Source organism: Danio rerio, chromosome 25, assembly GCF_049306965.1.
Source record: "Danio rerio strain Tuebingen ecotype United States chromosome 25, GRCz12tu, whole genome shotgun sequence".
In the NCBI taxonomy this organism is placed as follows: domain Eukaryota; kingdom Metazoa; phylum Chordata; class Actinopteri; order Cypriniformes; family Danionidae; genus Danio; species Danio rerio.
In genome coordinates this window covers 1,109,573-1,130,000 of record NC_133200.1, presented here as the reverse complement: position 1 = coordinate 1,130,000, position 20,428 = coordinate 1,109,573, and the positions used below count along the sequence as shown (strand labels likewise).

At 39.5% G+C, this 20,428-nt stretch overlaps 2 protein-coding genes across 2 annotated transcripts in view; both read left to right on the top strand.

Annotated features, from left to right (window-relative positions):
* The window catches only part of twf1a (twinfilin actin-binding protein 1a), a 606,573-nt gene that overhangs the window by 208,710 nt on the left and 377,435 nt on the right, over positions 1-20,428 (top strand). The window lies entirely within an intron of this gene.
* myo9ab (myosin IXAb) overlaps positions 1-20,428 on the top strand; it is a 65,610-nt gene that overhangs the window by 26,068 nt on the left and 19,114 nt on the right. The window contains exons 10-26 of the mRNA NM_001423784.1: positions 90-224; positions 592-713; positions 2,527-2,668; positions 4,382-4,580; positions 6,078-6,191; positions 6,270-6,339; positions 9,207-9,320; positions 9,402-9,441; positions 9,571-9,693; positions 11,405-11,485; positions 11,561-11,671; positions 12,923-13,045; positions 14,374-14,523; positions 17,172-17,479; positions 17,822-18,691; positions 18,798-18,879; positions 19,535-19,738. Of these exons, the coding sequence (NP_001410713.1) occupies positions 90-224; positions 592-713; positions 2,527-2,668; positions 4,382-4,580; positions 6,078-6,191; positions 6,270-6,339; positions 9,207-9,320; positions 9,402-9,441; positions 9,571-9,693; positions 11,405-11,485; positions 11,561-11,671; positions 12,923-13,045; positions 14,374-14,523; positions 17,172-17,479; positions 17,822-18,691; positions 18,798-18,879; positions 19,535-19,738 (2,988 nt within the window). The remainder of the gene's footprint in view (positions 1-89; positions 225-591; positions 714-2,526; positions 2,669-4,381; positions 4,581-6,077; positions 6,192-6,269; positions 6,340-9,206; positions 9,321-9,401; positions 9,442-9,570; positions 9,694-11,404; positions 11,486-11,560; positions 11,672-12,922; positions 13,046-14,373; positions 14,524-17,171; positions 17,480-17,821; positions 18,692-18,797; positions 18,880-19,534; positions 19,739-20,428) is intronic.

Genomic DNA, 20,428 nt, shown 5'->3' with positions numbered 1-20,428 from the left:
TCACACTTCTCCTACTCGCGTATTAATAATCATTCCTGTTCACATAGACAATGCGCGTGTGTGTGTGTGTGTGTGTGTGTGTGTTTCAGATCCTGTCCATTGGTGTGCTGGACATCTTCGGTTTCGAGGACTACGAGAACAACAGTTTCGAGCAGTTCTGCATCAACTTCGCCAATGAGACGCTGCAGCATTACTTTAACCAGCACGTCTTTAAACTGGAGCAGGTGAAGAATACATGAACAACCGTCACATGACCTTCATTAGTACATATAGACCCTCACTCATGGACATCTGCTCTGAGGAGGACTTGCTGTACAGTGGCAGCATTGCAATAGCAACATACCTGGGGGTTTACAGTAATTATGCTTATTCAGGTTGTAGGAGTGTTAGATTTTTGATGTTTGTGCTTTAGAAAAGTCGGAGTAGTTAATTTCCTATTTATTATTTATTCTATAATTGTCACTTAGTTTAAACTAGTCATCCTCAAACAGCACACTAGGGTGGAGTTTAATAAATAAATGGTAAAATGAAGTTAATAGATGTAATATTAAAAGTTGAAGAGGATTTAAGTCTGATGTCTTATGTGATCAGGAGGAGTATCGATCTGAGGGCATCAACTGGCACATGATCGATTATATTGATAATACGGCCTGCATCAACCTCATCAGTAAGAAGCCCACAGCACTGCTCCACCTGCTGGACGAGGAGTGCAAGTGAGTTTCTCACCACAGCAGATGAAACACAACAGGCAAAACGCAACAGACAATACTTACCAGACAAAACGCAACAATTCACCAGATGAAATGCAGCAAGCAAAACTCACCTGATATCACGCAGCAAACAAAACTTGCCTAACAAAACTCACCTGACAAAATGCAGCAGACGAATAACATTTTGTGACTGGCAAAACACACCAGACGAAATGCAACAAACAAAACTCACCTAACAAAATGCAACAGACGAAACACCAAAAAAACAAAATGCATCTGATAAAACACACCAGACGAAACACATTTGACAAAACACACCAGATGAAACACATTTGACAAAACACACCAGATGAAACACAATTGACAGAACGCACCAGACAAAACACACCAGACAAAATGCAACAAACAAAACTCACCTAACAAAATGCAACAGACAAAACACCAAAAAACCAAAACGCAACTGATAAAACACACCAGACGAAACACATTTGACAAAACACACCAGACGAAACACACCAGACAAAATGCAACAAGCAAAACTCGCCTAACAAAACGCAACAAACTAAACACACCAGACAAAATGCAACAGACGAAACAAAAAATAAACGCAACTGGCGAAACGCACAAAACAAAACACACCAGACGAAATATACCAGACAAACGCACCAGACATAACACACCAGACAAAACTCAACAAACAAAACACACCAGACAAAATGCAACAGACGAAAAACAACAAATTCACCTGACGAAACAGCAAATGAAATTTGCCCAACGAAACCCACTTAACAAAACACACCAGAGAAAATGTAACAAACAAAACTAACCTAACTAAACAAAACAGAAAAACACAAAAAACTAAACACAACTGATGAAACCCACCAAACTAAACACACCAGACAAAACGCACCAAACAAAATGCGACAAACAAAACACATCAGACAAAACGTGACAAACGAAACGCACCAGAAAAAGCACACTCAAGGTTTTTTAATTCTTCACTTTCCCCAATTGGTGAAGTTTTTCCTCGCCACTGTAAAAAAAAAAAAAAAAAAACTAAACGCACCAGACGAATGCACCAGACAAAACGCAGCTGGCAAAACACACCAGACAAAACGCAACAGACAAAATGCAATAGACGATAAACAACAAATTCCCCTGACAAAACAGCAAACGAAACTTACCTAACAAAACTCACCTGACAAAATGCAACAGACAAAACACGACAAACAAAACTCGCCTGACAAAACAGCAAACGAAGCTCACCTGAAAAATCGCAACAGACAAAACACGACACGCAAAACTCACTGACGAAACGCAGCTGACAATACCCAGCAATTAAAACTCACCTGACAAAACAACAACCGAAACTCACCAGACGAAATGCAGAGACAAAGCTCTTAATTTTTTTTTTTTTGCCATCGTATGATTTTTATTGTACAGTAGTGATGAAATATTGATGTCTAAAGCCTCATGCTGGGTTCACATTTTATGCGATAATAACATGTGTGTTGCATCACTGGCTCTAGGCTACTCACGGGATGTTTTTCGGCTCACACAAAGTTTTGTTCAACTTCTGCAGGAATTGAAATTGAGGAGAATTCCATCTGTTTGTTGCAAACGTGTCATGCATACAGCGTTATTTGTGCCACCCGGTGGAAATTCACCTGTATTTCTGCATTTGCATTGCCTTTGTATGTAATCATCACACAAATATTTAAATTTACATTTGGTGTGAACCCAGCGATACATCTGAAATAATCTGTATATTCTGATGAATCTGTGTGCATTGTGTGTTAATATGTGTGTGTTGTAGTTTTCCGCAGGCGTCCAATCAGACTCTGCTGGACAAGTTTAAGCGGCAGCACGAAGGAAACGCTTATATGGAGTTTCCAGCCGTCATGGAGCCGGCGTTCATCATCCGCCATTACGCCGGCAAAGTCAAATACAGCGTCAAGGTCAGAACAAACACACATTTAACACAGAGATCCGCATTATTAATGTTCACTGCACTTCAAACAGTATTTTTCAACACATTTCTGATCATTATAGTTTTAATAACACATTTCTAATAACTGATTTATTTTCTCTTTTTTCAAGACACTTCTATACAGCTTAAAGTGACATTTAAAGGCTTTACTTGGGTAATTAGGGTAACTAGGCAGGTTACAGTATTTAAGCAAGTTATTGTATAATGATGGTTTGTTCTGTAGACTATCGAAAAATGCATAGCTTAAAGGGGCTAATAATATTGACCTTAAAATGATTTTTTAAAAATTAAAAACTACTTTTATTCTAGCCAAAATAAGCAAATATGAATTTCTCCAGAAGAAAAAACATTATCAGACATACTGTGAAAATTTCCTGAATCTGTTAAACATCATTTAGGAAATATTTAAAAAATAATTAAAAAAAAATTTTCAGTAATTACCAAACAACACAACAACAATAAAAAAAATAATTGCATGAAATAAGCTTAATAATACGAATAACAATCATGGTAATTAAAAAATACAAAATAAAGTAATAAATTAAATATAAAAAATAAATAAAAATATATTTATTATTTTGTAATAATAATTAAATATGTGTGTGTGTACACTTGTTGACAAACAAATATAGTATTGATCACTTTTCCATCTAAAATGTAATTTTAATGCAAGTCAGTTGATTTTGTGTTTGAAAGGTTTAAAATAGTAATGTTGTTGTTATTATAAATATATTTAGGTTATTAATGAACTATTTTTGACTAAATATATTAAATTACATTCATTCCAATGGGGATAATGATTATATGTTCTTATTAATGTTACACAGTGATATAATCTCATAACATTTCTCAGGGTTATTAAAAACACATAAATATTTAGCATTGTAGATTTTTGGCATGATTAATATAAAACATGAAATATCAGAGTATTCCTCCATTTTTAAATGAAAACAAAGTGAAATGTGATTAAAAAAACAATTAAATTGTGTTAATACAGCGATTAAACACAAAAATACAGACATTAGCATTTATTCCAGTCTATTCAGATTCTTTAGGTCCAAAACTGAGCAGAATGTGAAACCAGTCTTACAGATCCTGAGGGTTAAGCATGTTCATATCTGTGTGTGTGAGATTAACTGAGCGTTTGCATATGTTCACACACACACACACACAGTGACCTAATTCTGAGGATTAATCTGATTGGTTGGATTCAGTCTCTTGGTTGTGAGTGAATCTGGAGCACATGTTTGGCAGGGGGTTAAATCTTCACACACACACACACACACACACACACACACACACACACACACACATGCAGATGTTGTTGGTCCGTGTGTGTGTTTTATGTGTTTACTGAAGGCGTTTCAGCAGATGTGTCGATTATAACAGCAGATGCTTCATGTCATCCTTCAGGACAGAAACTGTGTTCCCAACACTCTGTCAATAACAAACTGCTATTATTACTGTAATATTCACTGTAATTATTGATTTAAAAAGTGCATAATAAGAATATAAAGCAATAGAATGAATATAAAATACAGTTGTTTGTATGGTTGTTTGAATAATGTGTGTGTGTGTGTGTGTGTGTGTGTGTGTGTGAAATCCTAAAGGTAAATAAAGCAATGCATGTGTCATAATACAACCGTAAGTCGCTCCTAATGAGGTGTTGTTGTGCCGTCAGGATTTCCGGGAGAAGAACACGGATCACCTGCGTCCGGACATTGTGTCTTTGTTGAAGAGCAGCAGAAAGGCCTTCATCTGTGGGCTGATGGGTCTGGATCCTGTCGCCAGCTTCAGATGGGCCGTGATTCGGGCCTTTTTCAGGGCGCTCGTGGCTTTTAGACATGCCGGACTCCAGCACAGAGACAACCGGAGCAGCGGTTAGTGGAAATACAGCATCACAACACTCAAAATACAGCACAACTGCTCTATAAACACTTAAAATAAACACCTAAAATACAGCACATCTGCTCTATAAACACTGAAAATACAGCACATCTGCTATATAAACACATAAAATACAGCACATCTGCTCTATAAACACCTAAAATACAGCACATCTGCTCTATAAACACTGAAAATACAGCACATCTGCTATATAAACACATAAAATACAGCACATCTGCTCTATAAACACTGAAAATACAGCACATCTGCTCTATAAACACTGAAAATACAGCACATCTGCTATATAAACACCTAAAATACAGCACATCTGCTCTATAAACACTGAAAATACAGCACATCTGCTCTATAAACACTGAAAATACAGCACATCTGCTCTTTAAACACCTAAAATACAGCACATCTGCTCTTTAAACACCTAAAATACAGCACATCTGCTATATAAACACTTAAAATACGGCACATCTGCACTATAAACACCTAAAATACAGCACATCTGCTCTATAAACACTGAAAATACAGCACATCTGCTCTATAAACACTGAAAATACAGCACATCTGCTCTATAAACACTGAAAATACAGCACATCTGCTCTTTAAACACCTAAAATACAGCACATCTGCTATATAAACACTTAAAATACAGCACATCTGCACTATAAACACCTAAAATACAGCACATCTGCTCTATAAACACCTAAAATACAGCACAACTGCTCTATAAACACTCCAAATACAGCACAACTGCTCTATAATTACCTAAAATACAGCACAACTGCTCTATAAAAACTCAAAATACAGCACAATTGCTCTATAAACACTCAAAATACAGCACATCTGCTCTATAAACACTGAAAATACAGCACAACTGCTCTATAAACACCTAAAATACAGCACATCTGCTCTATAAACACCTAAAATACAGCACAACTGCTGTATAAAGACTGAAAATACAGCACATCTGCTCTATAAACACCTAAAATACAGCACATATGCTCTATAAACACCTAAAATACAGCACAACTGATCTATAAACACCTAAAATACAGCACATCTGCTGTATAAAGACTGAAAATACAGCACATCTGCTCTATAAACACCTAAAATACAGCACAACTGCTCTATAAACACCTAAAATACAGCACGTCTGCTTTATAAACACTGAAAATACAGCACATCTGCTTCGTAAACATTAAAAACACAGCACTATTATTATCATTATAATTTTGTTTAGAAGCTATTTAAATATGAAATAAATACTGAAAGCGTATTGGCCAGTAGAGTTGCACATGTCTGCATGTTAGTAAACATCTCAGTGATAAATGCTCTATTATTAAAGGGTTTTGCTGATGCAGAAACACAAACAGTCAATCTTCACCAATAAAAACCGTACATGTGAGCGTGATCGATCATTAATGAAGCTCTTCTTCTTGATTTACTCGCATGTTTTCTGCATTTCTCTGCTTCTCCAGGCTCTGATGTTCATCTTCAGCCTCAGAAAAGTGTGGACAGTTTCAGTTTTCTGCATCACCCCGTTCACCAGCGGAGCCTTGAGATCCTGCAGCGCTGCAAAGACGACAGATACAGTAAGAGCGGCTGCTTCAGGAGTTTTTTTGCTAATAAACATTGACTATGACTCTGATGGTGTGTGTTGTGAATGTCAGACTCGTGTGTGAGCAGAAGGAGCCCTCGAACGCCACTTTCAGACCTGCAGGGGGCAAACACTTTCAGCAGGTAAATATAGCAGAAACACACACACACACACACAGTAACCTGAAATATAATGGAGAAGTAAATATAATTTCCCAGCGCATTTACTTTCACTTAAAGTATTGCAGCTAAAATAATGCATTAATATTTAATAATTATTAATAATTCTACTGAATTTTAAAGTAATAGTCTTATAAAAATAATAATACTAGTAGTTTAAAATAAATCATATATATTATTCATTTATTCATTCATTTTCTTTTCGGCTTAGTCCCTTTATTAATTACGTGTTACCACAGCAGAATGAACCGACAACTTATCCAGCATGCCCTTTCAGCTGCAACCCAACACCCGTTTTACATTCACACTCATACACTACGGCCAAGTACGACCAAGGCTACTGTTTGGACTGTGGGGGAAACTGGAGCACCCGGAGGAAACCCACACCAACACGGGGAGAACATGCAAACTCCACACAGAAATGCCAACTGACCCAGCCGAGACTCAAACCAGTGATATTGTTGCTGTGAGGTGATTGTTCTACCCACTGCGCCACCGTACTGCCCTATTATTATAGGTATATTATACATGAAAAAGTGAATCCGAGCTTTTATGCAAGTTTATTTTTATAGTTAATAATTAATGTGGCTATTTTAATGTTTATTTTATTGATACAATAAAACGTTTACAGGTTAATAAAATAAAATTATTTATCCTAAAATATGCCGCTAATAATGTAAATGAAAATAATGTTTTAAATTGACATTTTTTTATTATTTCTTTATAAAATCCTGGGTTTTAATTTAATTAATCAAATCAGAATAAATAATCGTTTTTGAATAATTGTTAACAATTGTAATGTCACATATACTTTTTAGAGTAAATATACAGTTTGAAATATTCATAAGTGATGAAATTGTAATAATAAAATGGTATTTTTGTAATAAATGTACACAATGTGTAAATTAGGTTTTTATTTAAACATATTAAGTAATTATGGTTATTTTATAACAGGTAAATAAATAAAGTACTACAACCTGGGATTATGGTATTACAGATCAAATACAAATTTTCCGTAGTTTTTTTTTTTAAAATTAAAATTACAGTCATTATCATTGTTATGTACAGGTGTAATAAGTAGAGCCAGACAGAATCTGCGGACGTTTTTTTGCGATTCCTGCAAAGAATTTTAGTAAAAATCTGCAGATTTCTGCTAAATTATTTTGGGAGTTTCAAAAATAAAACCTTAATATATGAAATAAAAAATAAAATCTTTTTAACCTTTATTTAATGTTTAAAATGCAAATCCAATTAGATTCACTTAATTTGGTAAACAAAGCAAGTCTGTCATAATATATCTCTACTAAAAGACAGAACATATTACTGTACAAACTGCATCGTGCATATACCAGATGAACATTTTCATATTAGTCAATAATATTACTGTAATTAATTTAAAAACCGAATAAATATAGATTTACACACATTTACTCATAATCAGAATTAATGATGGGCTGAATATCTGCGGGAGTTCTACGCGCGCAGATTCCGTGTGGGCCTACTTCAGTAAATTAGGTTTTATTTAAACATATAAAGTAATTATGGTTATTTTATAACATGTAAATAAATTAAATACCACAGCTTGGGTTATGGTACTACAGATCAAATTACAAATTTTACCGTAGTTTAAAAAAATTCATTGTCATTGTTATGCACAGGTGTAATAGAGTATATGCAGAAGTATGCGGAAGGACTTTTAATTTGTCAGTAACCTTGGTCAAGCATTTCCGGTGAACTGTATGCCATTACAAAATCAACACAATTCAGGTCTGTTTTCTTTATAAATCAGCGATCTCCACTGATATCCAATATAAAGTGGGTCTCAGACTGTGCAAGAAGCACTGCATTAAACAACATTTCTCCCTGCCATGTCTTTATAATATGAACATTTATTTTACCCACAGCATATTCAACTGAATTCACCTTTATTTGTATAGCGCTTTTACAATGTACACAGCTTCACATAGAAGATCATAGTCGATTGAAACAGCGTCAGTTCAGTTTTCAGAGTTAAAGTTCAGTTCAATAGTCACTACTGAGAGTCCAAACACTGAAGAGCAAATCCATCCATGCACAGCTCTACTGATCCTGATCCATGCAAGCCAGTGGCGACAGTGGCGAGGGAAGAAAACTTCACCACTTGGCAAAAGTGAAGAATTAAAAAACATCAAGAGAAATCAGACTCAGTTGGGTTCGACCATTTCTCCACTGGCCAAACGTCTTGTGCAGAGCTGCAGTCTAGGCGCCGGAGGCTGGAAGCTGGACCTCAGCGAAGACTCGTCTGTCCCTGGAGCGCAGGAATCAGTCTCATGCTCTCCACTCCTCCATGACCACCACAGCAGCTGCTCAGGATACGGCCTGGTCCAGGATATAGTGTATATAATGGATTTAATTTAAACTGTTTTTTAACTTGTTTTACATTTGAGCAACTAAATGAATGCCAAAGTCTATTTAACTGATTGTATTTTGATTACATTACAACATCGATGCTGTTAAAGGAAGCGTATAAAATGGAAAAAAGGTCACATTAAGCGTTCACCGGAGGGTTATCAGTATGGGAAGAGCTCCACATATACCCTATTATTTTAATATTATTTTATAAATCATTTGTAATGAATAACTCCAATTGTTTAATTCATTATAAACATTATTGACCAAGGTAATGTACTCAGTGAAAAATGAAATACTCATTTATGAACACACATACATAATTATGTACACACACATTAATTTCCATTAAAAACAATTTGCATATTTTCTGCATTTTATTTGCTGTTTATGCATGTAATGTATTTCATTTATTCATTTATTAATATTATTGTCTGTCTCAGTAATGGTCGTGGCTGGAGGTCTGAGCGCGTCTCCTCGTTCGCTCATGAAGACGAGGGAATCTTCGTCAACTCCGTCAACAACCGTCTGCTGGAGCGAGCGCAGGGAATCCTCATGTGAGTCTCAGATAAACGAATAAACAAAAGCTTAAAGTCACTCTGTGTTGGACAGTACAGACTAACTCTGTTTTTCTGAAGGAGAAACAAGAACTACAAGCCCAAACCCAGCCTCCCTAAGGTAAACCTCACGACTTGAATGTGTGAAATACTCAGTGTTGGTTGTTTCTTAAATGTATATGTCTCTCAAATGCAGACAGTAGTCATGATATATACTGTATAATCGTTGTCTGTTTTGGTGTGTGTGCAGCACTTGCTGGATGTGAAGTCTCTGAAGTATCTGAGCAGTCTGACGCTCCACGACCGCATCACTAAATCACTGCTGCATCTGCACAAGAAGAAGAAACCGCCCAGCATCAGCGCACAGTTCAACGTGAGAGAAACACACCTGTTACCTGTCAGACAGCAGTAGACCAATCAGAGCAGAGTATGGACATCAGACCACTCAGAGCAGAGTATGGCCATCCGATCAATTAAAGCAGAGTGTGGCCATCTGACCAATCAGAGCAGAGTAGGGCAATCAGGCCAATCAGAGCAGAGCAGAGAAGAGACATCTGATCAAATAAATTAGAGTGTGGTCATCTGACCAATCAGAGCAGAGTGTCGCCATCTGACCAATCAGAGCAGAGTAAAGCCATCCGACCAGTCAGAGCAGAGAATGGCCATCTGACCAGTCAGAATAGGGCAATTTGACCAATCAGAGCAGAGTGTGGCTATCTGACCAATCAGAGTAGAGAATGGCCATCTGACCAGTCACAATAGGGAAATCTGACCAATCAGAGCAGAGTGTGGTCATCTGACCAATCAGAGCAGTGTCGCCATCTGACCAATCAGAGCAGAGTAAAGCCATCTGACCAATCAGAGCAGAGAATGGCCATCTGACCAGTCAGAATAGGGCAATTTGACCAATCAGAGCAGAGTGTGGCTATCTGACCAATCAGAGCAGAGAATGGCCATCTGACCAGTCACAATAGGGAAATCTGACCAATCAGAGCAGAGTGTGGTCATCTGACCAATCAGAGCAGAGTGTCGCCATCTGACCAATCAGAGCAGAGTGTGGCCATCTGACCAATCAGAGCAGAGAATGGCCATCTGACCAGTCAGAATAGGCCAATTTGACCAATCAGAGCAGAGAATGACCATCTGACCAGTCACAATAGGGAAATCTGATAAATCAGAGCAGAGTGTGGCTATCTGACCAATCAGCAGAGTGTGGCCATCTGACCAATCAGAGCAGAGTGTGGCCATCTGACCAATCAGAGCAGAGTGTGGCCATCTGACCAATCAGAGCCGAGTATGGCCATCTGATCAATCAGAGCAGAGTGTGGTCATCTGACCAATCAGAGCCGAGTATGGCCATCTGATCAATCAGAGCAGAGTGTGGTCATCTGACCAAACAGAGCAGAGTGTGGCCATCTGACCAATCAGAGCAGAGTATGGCCAGCTGACCAGTCAGAGTAGGGCAATCTAACCAATCAGAGCAGAGTATGGCCAGCTGACCAGTCAGAGTAAGGCAATCTAACCATTCAGAGCAGAGTTGAGCCATCTGACCAATCAGAGTAGAGTTAATCCATATAAGCATCTGACCAATCAGAGTAAAGTATGCTCATCAGACCAATCAGTGCACAGCAAAGCAATCTGACTAATCAGAACAGAATATGGAAATCTGACCAATCAAAAAAGAGTCTGGCCATTAGACCATTCAGAGCAAAGTAGAACCATCTGACCAATCAGAACAAGTTAGAGTCGCCTGACCAATAAGAGCTGGGCAATCTAATCATCTGACCAATCAGAGCAGAGTAATGCTGACTGACCAATCAGATCATAGTATGGTCATCTGAGTATGCTCTTGGGAAGGCCAGGTGCACTGAGAACAAGCATTTCAAACACTGATAATAGAGCTGATGCTATATAATAAGAACGTGTGTGTGTGTGTGTGTGTGTGTTTTGACCATGGATGGATGTGACGCTACAGCAGGAGATCAGCAAAGCAAAATTAAAGTCTTAAACTAGAACAACAGTGCCATGTTAAAACCTGAAGTACATTTGGAGACTCGCAGCGCTGACATGTGCTCTTGTGTCAGGTTTCTCTGAATAAGCTGATGGAGACGCTGGGGCAGTCGGAGCCGTACTTCGTCAAGTGCATCCGCTCTAATGCAGAGAAGGTGTGTATCGCCTCTGCACTGTCATCACTGCATCAGCAGATCTACAGGAGATGTTTAACTGTAGTTCTCTCACAGCTTCCTCTGCGCTTCAATGATGCGCTGGTGCTGCGACAGCTCAGGTACACCGGCATGTTGGAGACCGTCAGGATACGACAGTCTGGATACAGCGTCAAGTACAGCTTTAAGGTCAGCAAACACACATCACATCACTAAGTGTGTTTCTCAGCAGCAGAAGTGGTCAGTGATTGGGATAGCACAACAAATCATCATTCTACAATCCTATTTGCTAAAATTATAGCAGAAAAGCTCCAGGATGGCATTATCAAGACTTTCAGAAAGAGGAAAACAACAGTGTGAGACTGATAATGGCAGATTTACTGTCCTGCCCCCATACACACTGCATTACACATGTGTTCTTTCAGTTTTTTGTAATTTGATGCAAAGATGATATAATATATACATAAATGCGTATAAATATTCATACATTATTTAAAAAGATCAAAATATAAGCAACTTTCAAGGAGTTAAGATGCTGATGAATGAAAAGAATCTATTGAACTCAACTAAATCACCTCTTGATTCTTGATTCATTACTAAACTATGTAACATTTAATTAATAATAAAAGAACTGAATCAACCTTCTGATTCATTTTGATTCAGCAAGTGTCAATGTTGCAAAGTGAATCAATTATGAATCAAATGTCTCAGTTTAGTAGTTGTTCTAATATGTTCATGAATCACGAAACTGATTCAGTTCAGTTCTGATTCAGTTTAGCAAGTGTCTGCATTTGATTCATAATTATTAAACTGAAACACTGTTAACTTCTGATTCAGTTCAGTAAGTGTTGCAACTCTCATTAATTAAGTACCTGATTCAGTTCAGTTTTCATTCCTTTAAGCATCAGTATGAATCAATCGTGAATCTTGATAAGTTCATTTCTGATTGAGTTCAGCAAGTGTCTGCATTCAGTTTATAATTAATGAAAACTGAAACATTTTTGACGTCTGGTTCAGTTCAGTAAGTGTCAGTGTTGCATATTTCATCAGTTATGGATCTGATTCAGTTCAGTAAGTGATCCAAATCACCTTCATAATTAATGGCATTTGCAAAATTCATCATTTATAAATTTGATTTGGTTCATTTTTGATTCAGTTCAGTAACTGTCAGTGTTGTAAACTTAATCATGTATGAATGATTCAGTTCAGTGTCAGTGTTGCAGTTTTCGATTGTAAACCTGATCATTTTTGATTCAGTTCAGGTCAGTGTTGAAAATGTCCTAAATCACTGATCACATTCAATTTAAAGCTCAATCAGCCCTTTTCAGAAATTGACGTTGCCATGTTTTAAAAGAGCTGTTTATACAGTGTGTGTTCGGGAAAAGATTAGTTTAAAGATGATTCACGTCTCTCTGAGTCAGCCGTTGTGTGTTTCTCCAGGATTTTGCTCATCATTTCCACGTTCTGCTGCCGGCTGGATTCAGTGCCAGTCAGATGGGCATCCGAGAGTTCCTGCGCAGTGCAGACTTGGAGCCCAGCGGCTATCAAGTGGGCCGCAGTATGGTAAGAGACACACTGACCACCCCTATAATGGTTCATACCATTATGAATGCATAATCACACCAATCAGTCTATTCATTCAACAGTCTGGAACTGGCAGATCTAGAGGACTGATAGACACTGTAAGCTGTAAGCTGGTTGTATCTATATATAGTCTAGAAGTAAAGTCAAATTAGACGCATAGTTTGAACACTTTGACCCAACCACTGAAACCATCCAACTAAAGTCTATACACTAAATGTCCCTCAAAACACTGAACACTTCACCATGTTTCATTAGTAAATTAGAAGTAATTTAAATAAATACATGCTCATACTTGCCTCAACACACCTCCAATGCTGTTTCTAGAAAGCCTGGTATGAGCTTGATTAGCTGGCCCAGGTGTGTTTGATTAGGGTTGGAGCTAAACTTTGCAGGACACCAGCCCTCCAGGACTGAGTTTGGACACCCCTGCTGTTAGAGGACGTGTATTTCAGCTCCAGCTGCGGGCGCTATCTATTTTTAGTTCCACAAAGCGAAACCAAACTTCTGATGTTCACAAAGCGTGCACAAAGCGGTGTTATTCCAGTAATCGTCCTTCACTGGGGAGGGATTCCCTCTCGTCATTCATTCATTCATTTTCTTGTCGGCTTAGTCCCTTTATTAATCCAGGGTCGCCACGGCCGAATGAACCGCCAAGTTATTCAGCAAGTTTTTACGCAGCGGATGCCCTTCCAGCCGCAACCCATTTCTGGGAAACATCCACACACACATTCACACACACACTCATGCACTACGGACAATTTAGCCTACCCAATTCTCCTGTACCGCATGTGTTTGGACTGTGGGGGAAACCGGAGCACCCGGAGGACAAGCAAACTCCACACAGAAATGCCAACTGAGCCGAGGTTCAAACCAGCGACCTTCTTGCTGTGAGGCGACAGCACTACCTACTGCGCCACTGCCTCGCCCTCTCTCTCGTCATGCGTCTGATAATCTAATAATCCATATCGTTTGCAAATATCTGACAAAAGTAGCGAACACACAGCCGGCCTCTTCATGACTTGAACTGTTTACTTGCTACATCACTTAACCATGACACACTCGTGCTCTGATTCGTTGCTTGATAACCAATCAGAGCGCTCTGTTCAGCCAATGCTGGGGTTGGGTCAATAAGCTTCGACGTCAACCTGACGAGAGCTGATGTATAAAACAACATATGAAACACACCAACTGGACCAACAAAACCAAACAGCCGACCGTCGGGTTGGTGTGTCCTGGCCCTAAGACACCTGTGAAGTGTATTGTGAGATGTGTGTGTGTGTGTGTGTGTGTGTGTGTGTGTGTGGCAGGTGTTCCTGCATGAGCGGCTCCGGCAGCGGCTGCAGGACGAGCTCCATCAGGAGGTGCTCAGGAGGATCGTCTGCCTGCAGAGAAGCTTCCGGACGCAGAGGGACAGAAAGCACTTCTGCAGGCAGAGACGAGCCGCGCGCCTCATACAGGTACACACAAATCAACAGTTCCACATCCTTTACTCACACTCATGTGCTTCTACGCTTTCTTTCTTACTTCTATAATTAAAGAAGACCTACTCTGCCCCTTTTAATCAGATGTAAAATGCATCTCTGGTGTCTGTAGTGAAGCTTGAGCTCAAAACAGCACACAGATACTGTTCTCCCGCTCTCTGAAACTGACCCTTTCAGGCTTTGATCCTAATTGTGGTGTTCTGGTGACTGTCGCTTTAAATGCAAATGAGGTTGTGCTCTTTTCAGAAGAGGGTGGAGCTACAAATGCCTGTGTGTCAGCATAGTGGCAGATTTAAAGCAGGACTAATGTCCTATGCTAATGAGAGAGAGATGGGCACTAGTGGGCGGGGCCTGTCTGATGACACATACAAAGGGGGAATGTCAATCAAAGTGTTTCATTCATCAAGTCTGACTATAAACAACACTATTAATACATGTTTAACCATTAGAGGCTGGAGATATTGACACGCTGCTGACACACATCTGGGTTTAAACCTGTTATAGAAGTGATTTCTGCTCGTTTAACATGTACTGTACGCCGCTATAGATGCAGCTGTGTTTAATAATGGTGTGGAGTTCAGTTCTCTGCTGTTGTTTTCTCTGGATCTTCCTGCAGGATTCAGACCAACAAAAACAAGAGCAGTGAACGTCTGCCAGGAGAACGCTCACATTCCCAGATCAAAACAACCAAATAAACCATCCCTCAGATCGACACGTTCACAGCAGAAAACACGCTCATAATTCACACTCAATCATGGATGATGATGATGATGATGATGATGATTGAAATATTAATTGTACTTGATTATTGAGACTAAAAAGTCGACTCATTTTGTTTTCTGCTGATAGACAGATTGATCTCTATATTGACATCTCTCTGATTAAAATGCTTCATTTAAAACTGCAGACTCAGACCTGTAGAAAAACACCCGGGTTTATTCGCGTCTGCAGCATCACAAAGCTCCAGAAACTGCATGTCTCTGTCAGACGTGTCTCAGAGATGAAGATGTGTCTTCTCTGAGGTGTTTTTCAGCTGGCGCTGGTGTTTTATAAGCTGTTTGTGGAGTGTTTTCTGGAGCTGAACGTCTCCATTCCTCCTTCAAAACAAGGCGGCTCTTTCATGTCAGAGAGACATGAAACTCACTCGATTCTCACAAACACAAAGGCAAACATGCGGCGCTCCACACACAGCAGCTTACGCTAAACACAGCTTTGATAAGATGCATGTGTGCGGAGCTTCCTGTCACTTCTCATTATTCAGTTATTTCTTCATTGGGTTTTTCAACATGTGCACCACTAACAAACCCATCCTTTACAAGATAATACAAGATGTTGCATGTGTATATATAGTCAAAGTCAGAATAATTCACCCCCCTTTTAACGTTTTTTTTTTTGTTTAAATATTTCCCAAATGATGTTGAACAGATTCAGGAAATGTTTACAGTATGTCTGATAATATTTGTTCTTCTGGAGAAAGTCTTATTTGTTTTATTTTGGCTAGAATGAAAGCAGTTTTTAATTGTTTAAACAGCATTTTAAGCTCAATATTATTCGCCCCTTTAAGCTATATTTGTTTTTGATAGTCTACAGAACAAACCCTCGTTATACAATGACTTGCCTAATTACCCTAACTTTACCCTAATTACCCTAGTGACGCCTTTACACATCACTTGAAGCTGTATAGAAGTGTCTTGAAGAATATCTAGTCTAATATTATGTGCTGTCATCATGGCAAAGAGAAAATAAATCAGTAATTAGAGATGAGTTATTAACACTATTATGATTAGAAATGTGCTGAAGAAATCTGCTTTCTGTTAAACAGAATTTGGGGAAAAAAATAAACAAGGCGTTGAATAATTTTGACTTCAACTATAAAAATACAAATGATGTAAATACAAGCTTATTGTGAATGTGATTAATCTTAATTAATTATTTAACAGCACTAAACACATAGACTAGTCTTAAATTATTTAAAAACACTCAGATTTCTTACTATATTTATACATTAGTCAACATTTCAAGTGGATTGAAATTGTCCTCAGACAGTAATGGATGTTGTATATAGTTTTAGGACAGTTTTGTTGAAAGGTTTTGATCCACTTCAGGTGTTGCCTACTGTATAGTGAAGCAGTTACTGGGCATTAACATGACATTACAACAATTAATCCATAAAAACACAAGCATTTAAAAACAGACGTGGTTAACTCACTGTAGTGTTACGTGCCTTATAGATTTTATAAAGCGGCAGGATAATAAATAAAGCAATCTCCATTAAATAGTTAGTAAATAAGTATATGCTTATATATTATACTTGTATATTAAATAAGTATATTATTAACATTATGTATTAATATATCAAACGTTGCATTTTAAAAGAAATGATAATCATTTAAATGATGTATTTAAGTAATTATAATTTTTAATTATCTATAAATACACTTTATTATTCATCTAATAATTGCATTTCTATGCAGTAATGATTTGTTTAAATGCATATGTATGTAATAAATAGTAAATACAATCAAGGAAGTGCTCCTATCTGTTGAATTTAGTAATGAATAATCTCCACTTTATCAGTTCAGTTTTCCTCAGTATGCTGTATTGTGTGTGTTTTCTGACCTCAGCGCTGGTGGCGTAGCTGTATATCTCAGGCTGACGGGTCGGTGTGTGCGCTGGAGCTCCAGCAGGGGGCAGCACTGCGTCTTCAGGCCGTCTGGAGAGGCTTCAGAGCGAGACGTCTGTACCTGCAGCAGAGGAGAGCTGTACTGATCATCCAGAGGTGCTGGAGGAGAGTCCTGAACACACGTAACACAGCGGCGACGCTCATTCAGGCCGTCTGGAGGACACGCACACACCGGCGGAGCTTTCTGCAGCAGCGCCGTGCCGCCGTCACACTACAAGCCGCCTGCAGGGGGCAGCAGAGTCGACAACGGTAACACTCTTCAACATAATTTGGCTTCTGCTCCAATTTTCCGCTGTTGGCGAGCGAGTTGTTGACAGATCATGTAGTGTGTGACCCCCCTCTTGTGGATCATTCACGTAGTGTCTCGTAGTGTGAACACCACAGCGATTTAAAGACACAAAATCAAGTCATGTAGCGTGAACGGCACAGCGATCTGCCCATGTTTAAAGTCGTGTAGGTTGAACGTGAGCATTATCTTAATAAATCGTCATAAATTACAAGGATTGTCATGTGTTTTACTGCGTATTGTGTCTGAAATTGGTTCAATATTTTGTAAAGTATTAAAATTGTGCTTTTTTGTTTCTTTTTAAGGTGCCGAATTCTGAGAGAGCAACAATGTAGAGAGCAAAGCAAGCATCCAAGCACTGTGACCAAGAGTTTACACCAAAACACAGAAGAAGCAGAGAAGCTGGAGGAGGTTTGGGAAAAGCAGACCACCGATCCTCCTCCAAAAGCTGTAGACGACAGCACTCTGAAGAGCCGAAACAAAAGAGAAAGCAGGAGGCAACGAGAACTCGAACAAGCCACGTTCAGTTTAGAGCTGCTCAAAGTCCGATCCGGATCAAACACAGAAGACGCTCAGATCCCTCCGTCCAAACATCATCCTCCTCATCAAGCCTCCACTGATAGCCAAGAAAGCTTTGAGCTCCTTGAAAACGAGGATTCAGCCTCAGCAAAACTTGAACTTTCCAAATCCGAACCAATGGAGGTCAACCAAACAAGTCCGGCTGCATCCTTCAAACCCCATTTCTACATCCCTGATGAAGACGGGAGTCCGATTAATAGTGCGCCACAAACGCCAAACCGTGCCAAGCAGATCCGAGAGAAGAAGGAGTCTGTGGTGGTCATCATCAGCATGCAGAAGGAAAACCCTGTTGACCGGAGCAGTCTGCAAACACTAGAAGCTCAGGACGTCCCGCTCTCCAATGGAGAATCTGCTTCGGATTGTTCAATCATTCCTGAACCTCGAACCAATCATGAGCTGGACACTGGTTCTTCATTTTCGGTTTCCTCCAAACCCCTCCAGCTGGACTTGAGGAGTGCGGCGTCAAACGAAGAGCCTTCAGAGCCCAAAGCTGATGTTCAGAAGAAGTTTGTTTCTCAGAGTATCAGCATAAGCATGAAGGAGACAGCAGCGAATGTGGCCTTCCCCCCCAAACGCAGCCGACTCACCTTCTCCAAGTGAGTTCATGTGTCTACTGATATTTAGAAGATGTTGCTGTAGCTGAAGTGCTGGATTGCGATCGTGTGGTCCAGTCTGAGAAAGCTGTTTTGCTGTGTTTTTCAGGTCGGATAAAGACCTGGTGAATCAGGAACGGTCATTGGCGATCCAAAGAGAAGCAGGATTCAGATCATTGAAGAACAGAGATGTGAGTGGCAGACAAACGACAGACAAACCTTATTTGTTCAGGATTATTCGTTACAAAATGGATATTTTCTGTGGGGAAAAAAGTATTTTTACACCAGTGGATGGGTTTAGGGATGGATGGATTGATGGATGGATGGGTGTATGGATTGATGGATGGATGGGTGTATGGACTGAAAGGTGGGTGGGTGGTTGGATAGACAGATGGATAGGTGGATAATGAATTGGTGGAAGGATGGATAGGTTAATGAATGGATGTATGGATGGATGAGAAAGTGGATTTAATGAGTGTGTGGGTGGATGATTGATAGCTGAATGGATGGATGGGTGTATGGATGAACGGACGGTTCGAATGTTAGGTGGGTGGATGGATGGTGTAAGGATGACTTGATGGATAGGTGACTGGATCTATGGAAAGGTGAATTGGAAGGTTGGATTGATTGGTGGGTGGGTTGGTTTATGGACAGACAGGTGGGTGGGGAAATAGATGGATGAATTGATTGGTGAATGGTTAGATGAATAGGTGGAATAATAATGGTTGGAAGGACAGATGGATTGGTTGTTGGATGGATGAATGATGGATTGTTGGACAGAAGGATGGATGCAACTTTCAGGTCCAGCAGGAGTTTTGTCTTGACATCATCAATGTGAACGATCAGGTGACCAGAGCTGGTTGTAAAAAGAAAGCTCGTATGGCCAGGACGCGCTCCGATTTCCTCAGCCGAGCCTGCAGCACAGAGGCTGATTGTGAGGAAGATGAGGATGATGAATATGAGGACACACCTGTGCTCTCTTGCACCCGGCCCCCACACTCCCCCAGTTCCCCTGACATCGACTGCGTCTTCCACAGCGACTCCGAGATGGTAAAACCCAGAGCAGGAACAACTGCGCTCCCTCCGGATCGGAGCTATGCACACTGATCCAACCACACATCATGTGTTCTCCAGCAGAACCTACTAGATCAGGAGTGCCCAAACTCTGTCCTGGATGGCCGGTGTTCTTCATAGTTTAGTTCCAAGCCCAATCAGACACACCTGGGCCAGCTAATCAAGCTCTTATAGGGATACTAGAAACATCCTGGGCCGGTGTGTTGAGGCAAGTTGGAGCTAAACTCTGCAGGACACAAGCCTCCAGGACCAAGTTTGGCACCCCTGATCTAGATTGTCAGGATTTATTATTAAGTCTGTCATATTTTCATAAGTATCTTCTGTTGGCTGATATTCAGGAAAGCTGAAGTATAGTCTTGCACTACAGCACCCCACTGAACAAACTCTGTTATTGCAGGCCATTATATTATATCAACTGTGATCAGAAGACCTCAACAACAAGAACATGTTTATATAAGGTTGGCTAGTTATTTCAACTCTAAAACCTAGATATTCAGAACAACATTCTGTTGAGTAAATGATGACAGAATGTGGGCTAAAATATCTAAATCTAAAGTTTGGTCAGTGTGCAAGCATCCAAACGCCTCTTGACTGACCACAACCGTTGACCTCCCTCATAACCAAATCTGACCATCTTCAAAAAATAGGACTAATCCTGTAGAAGAC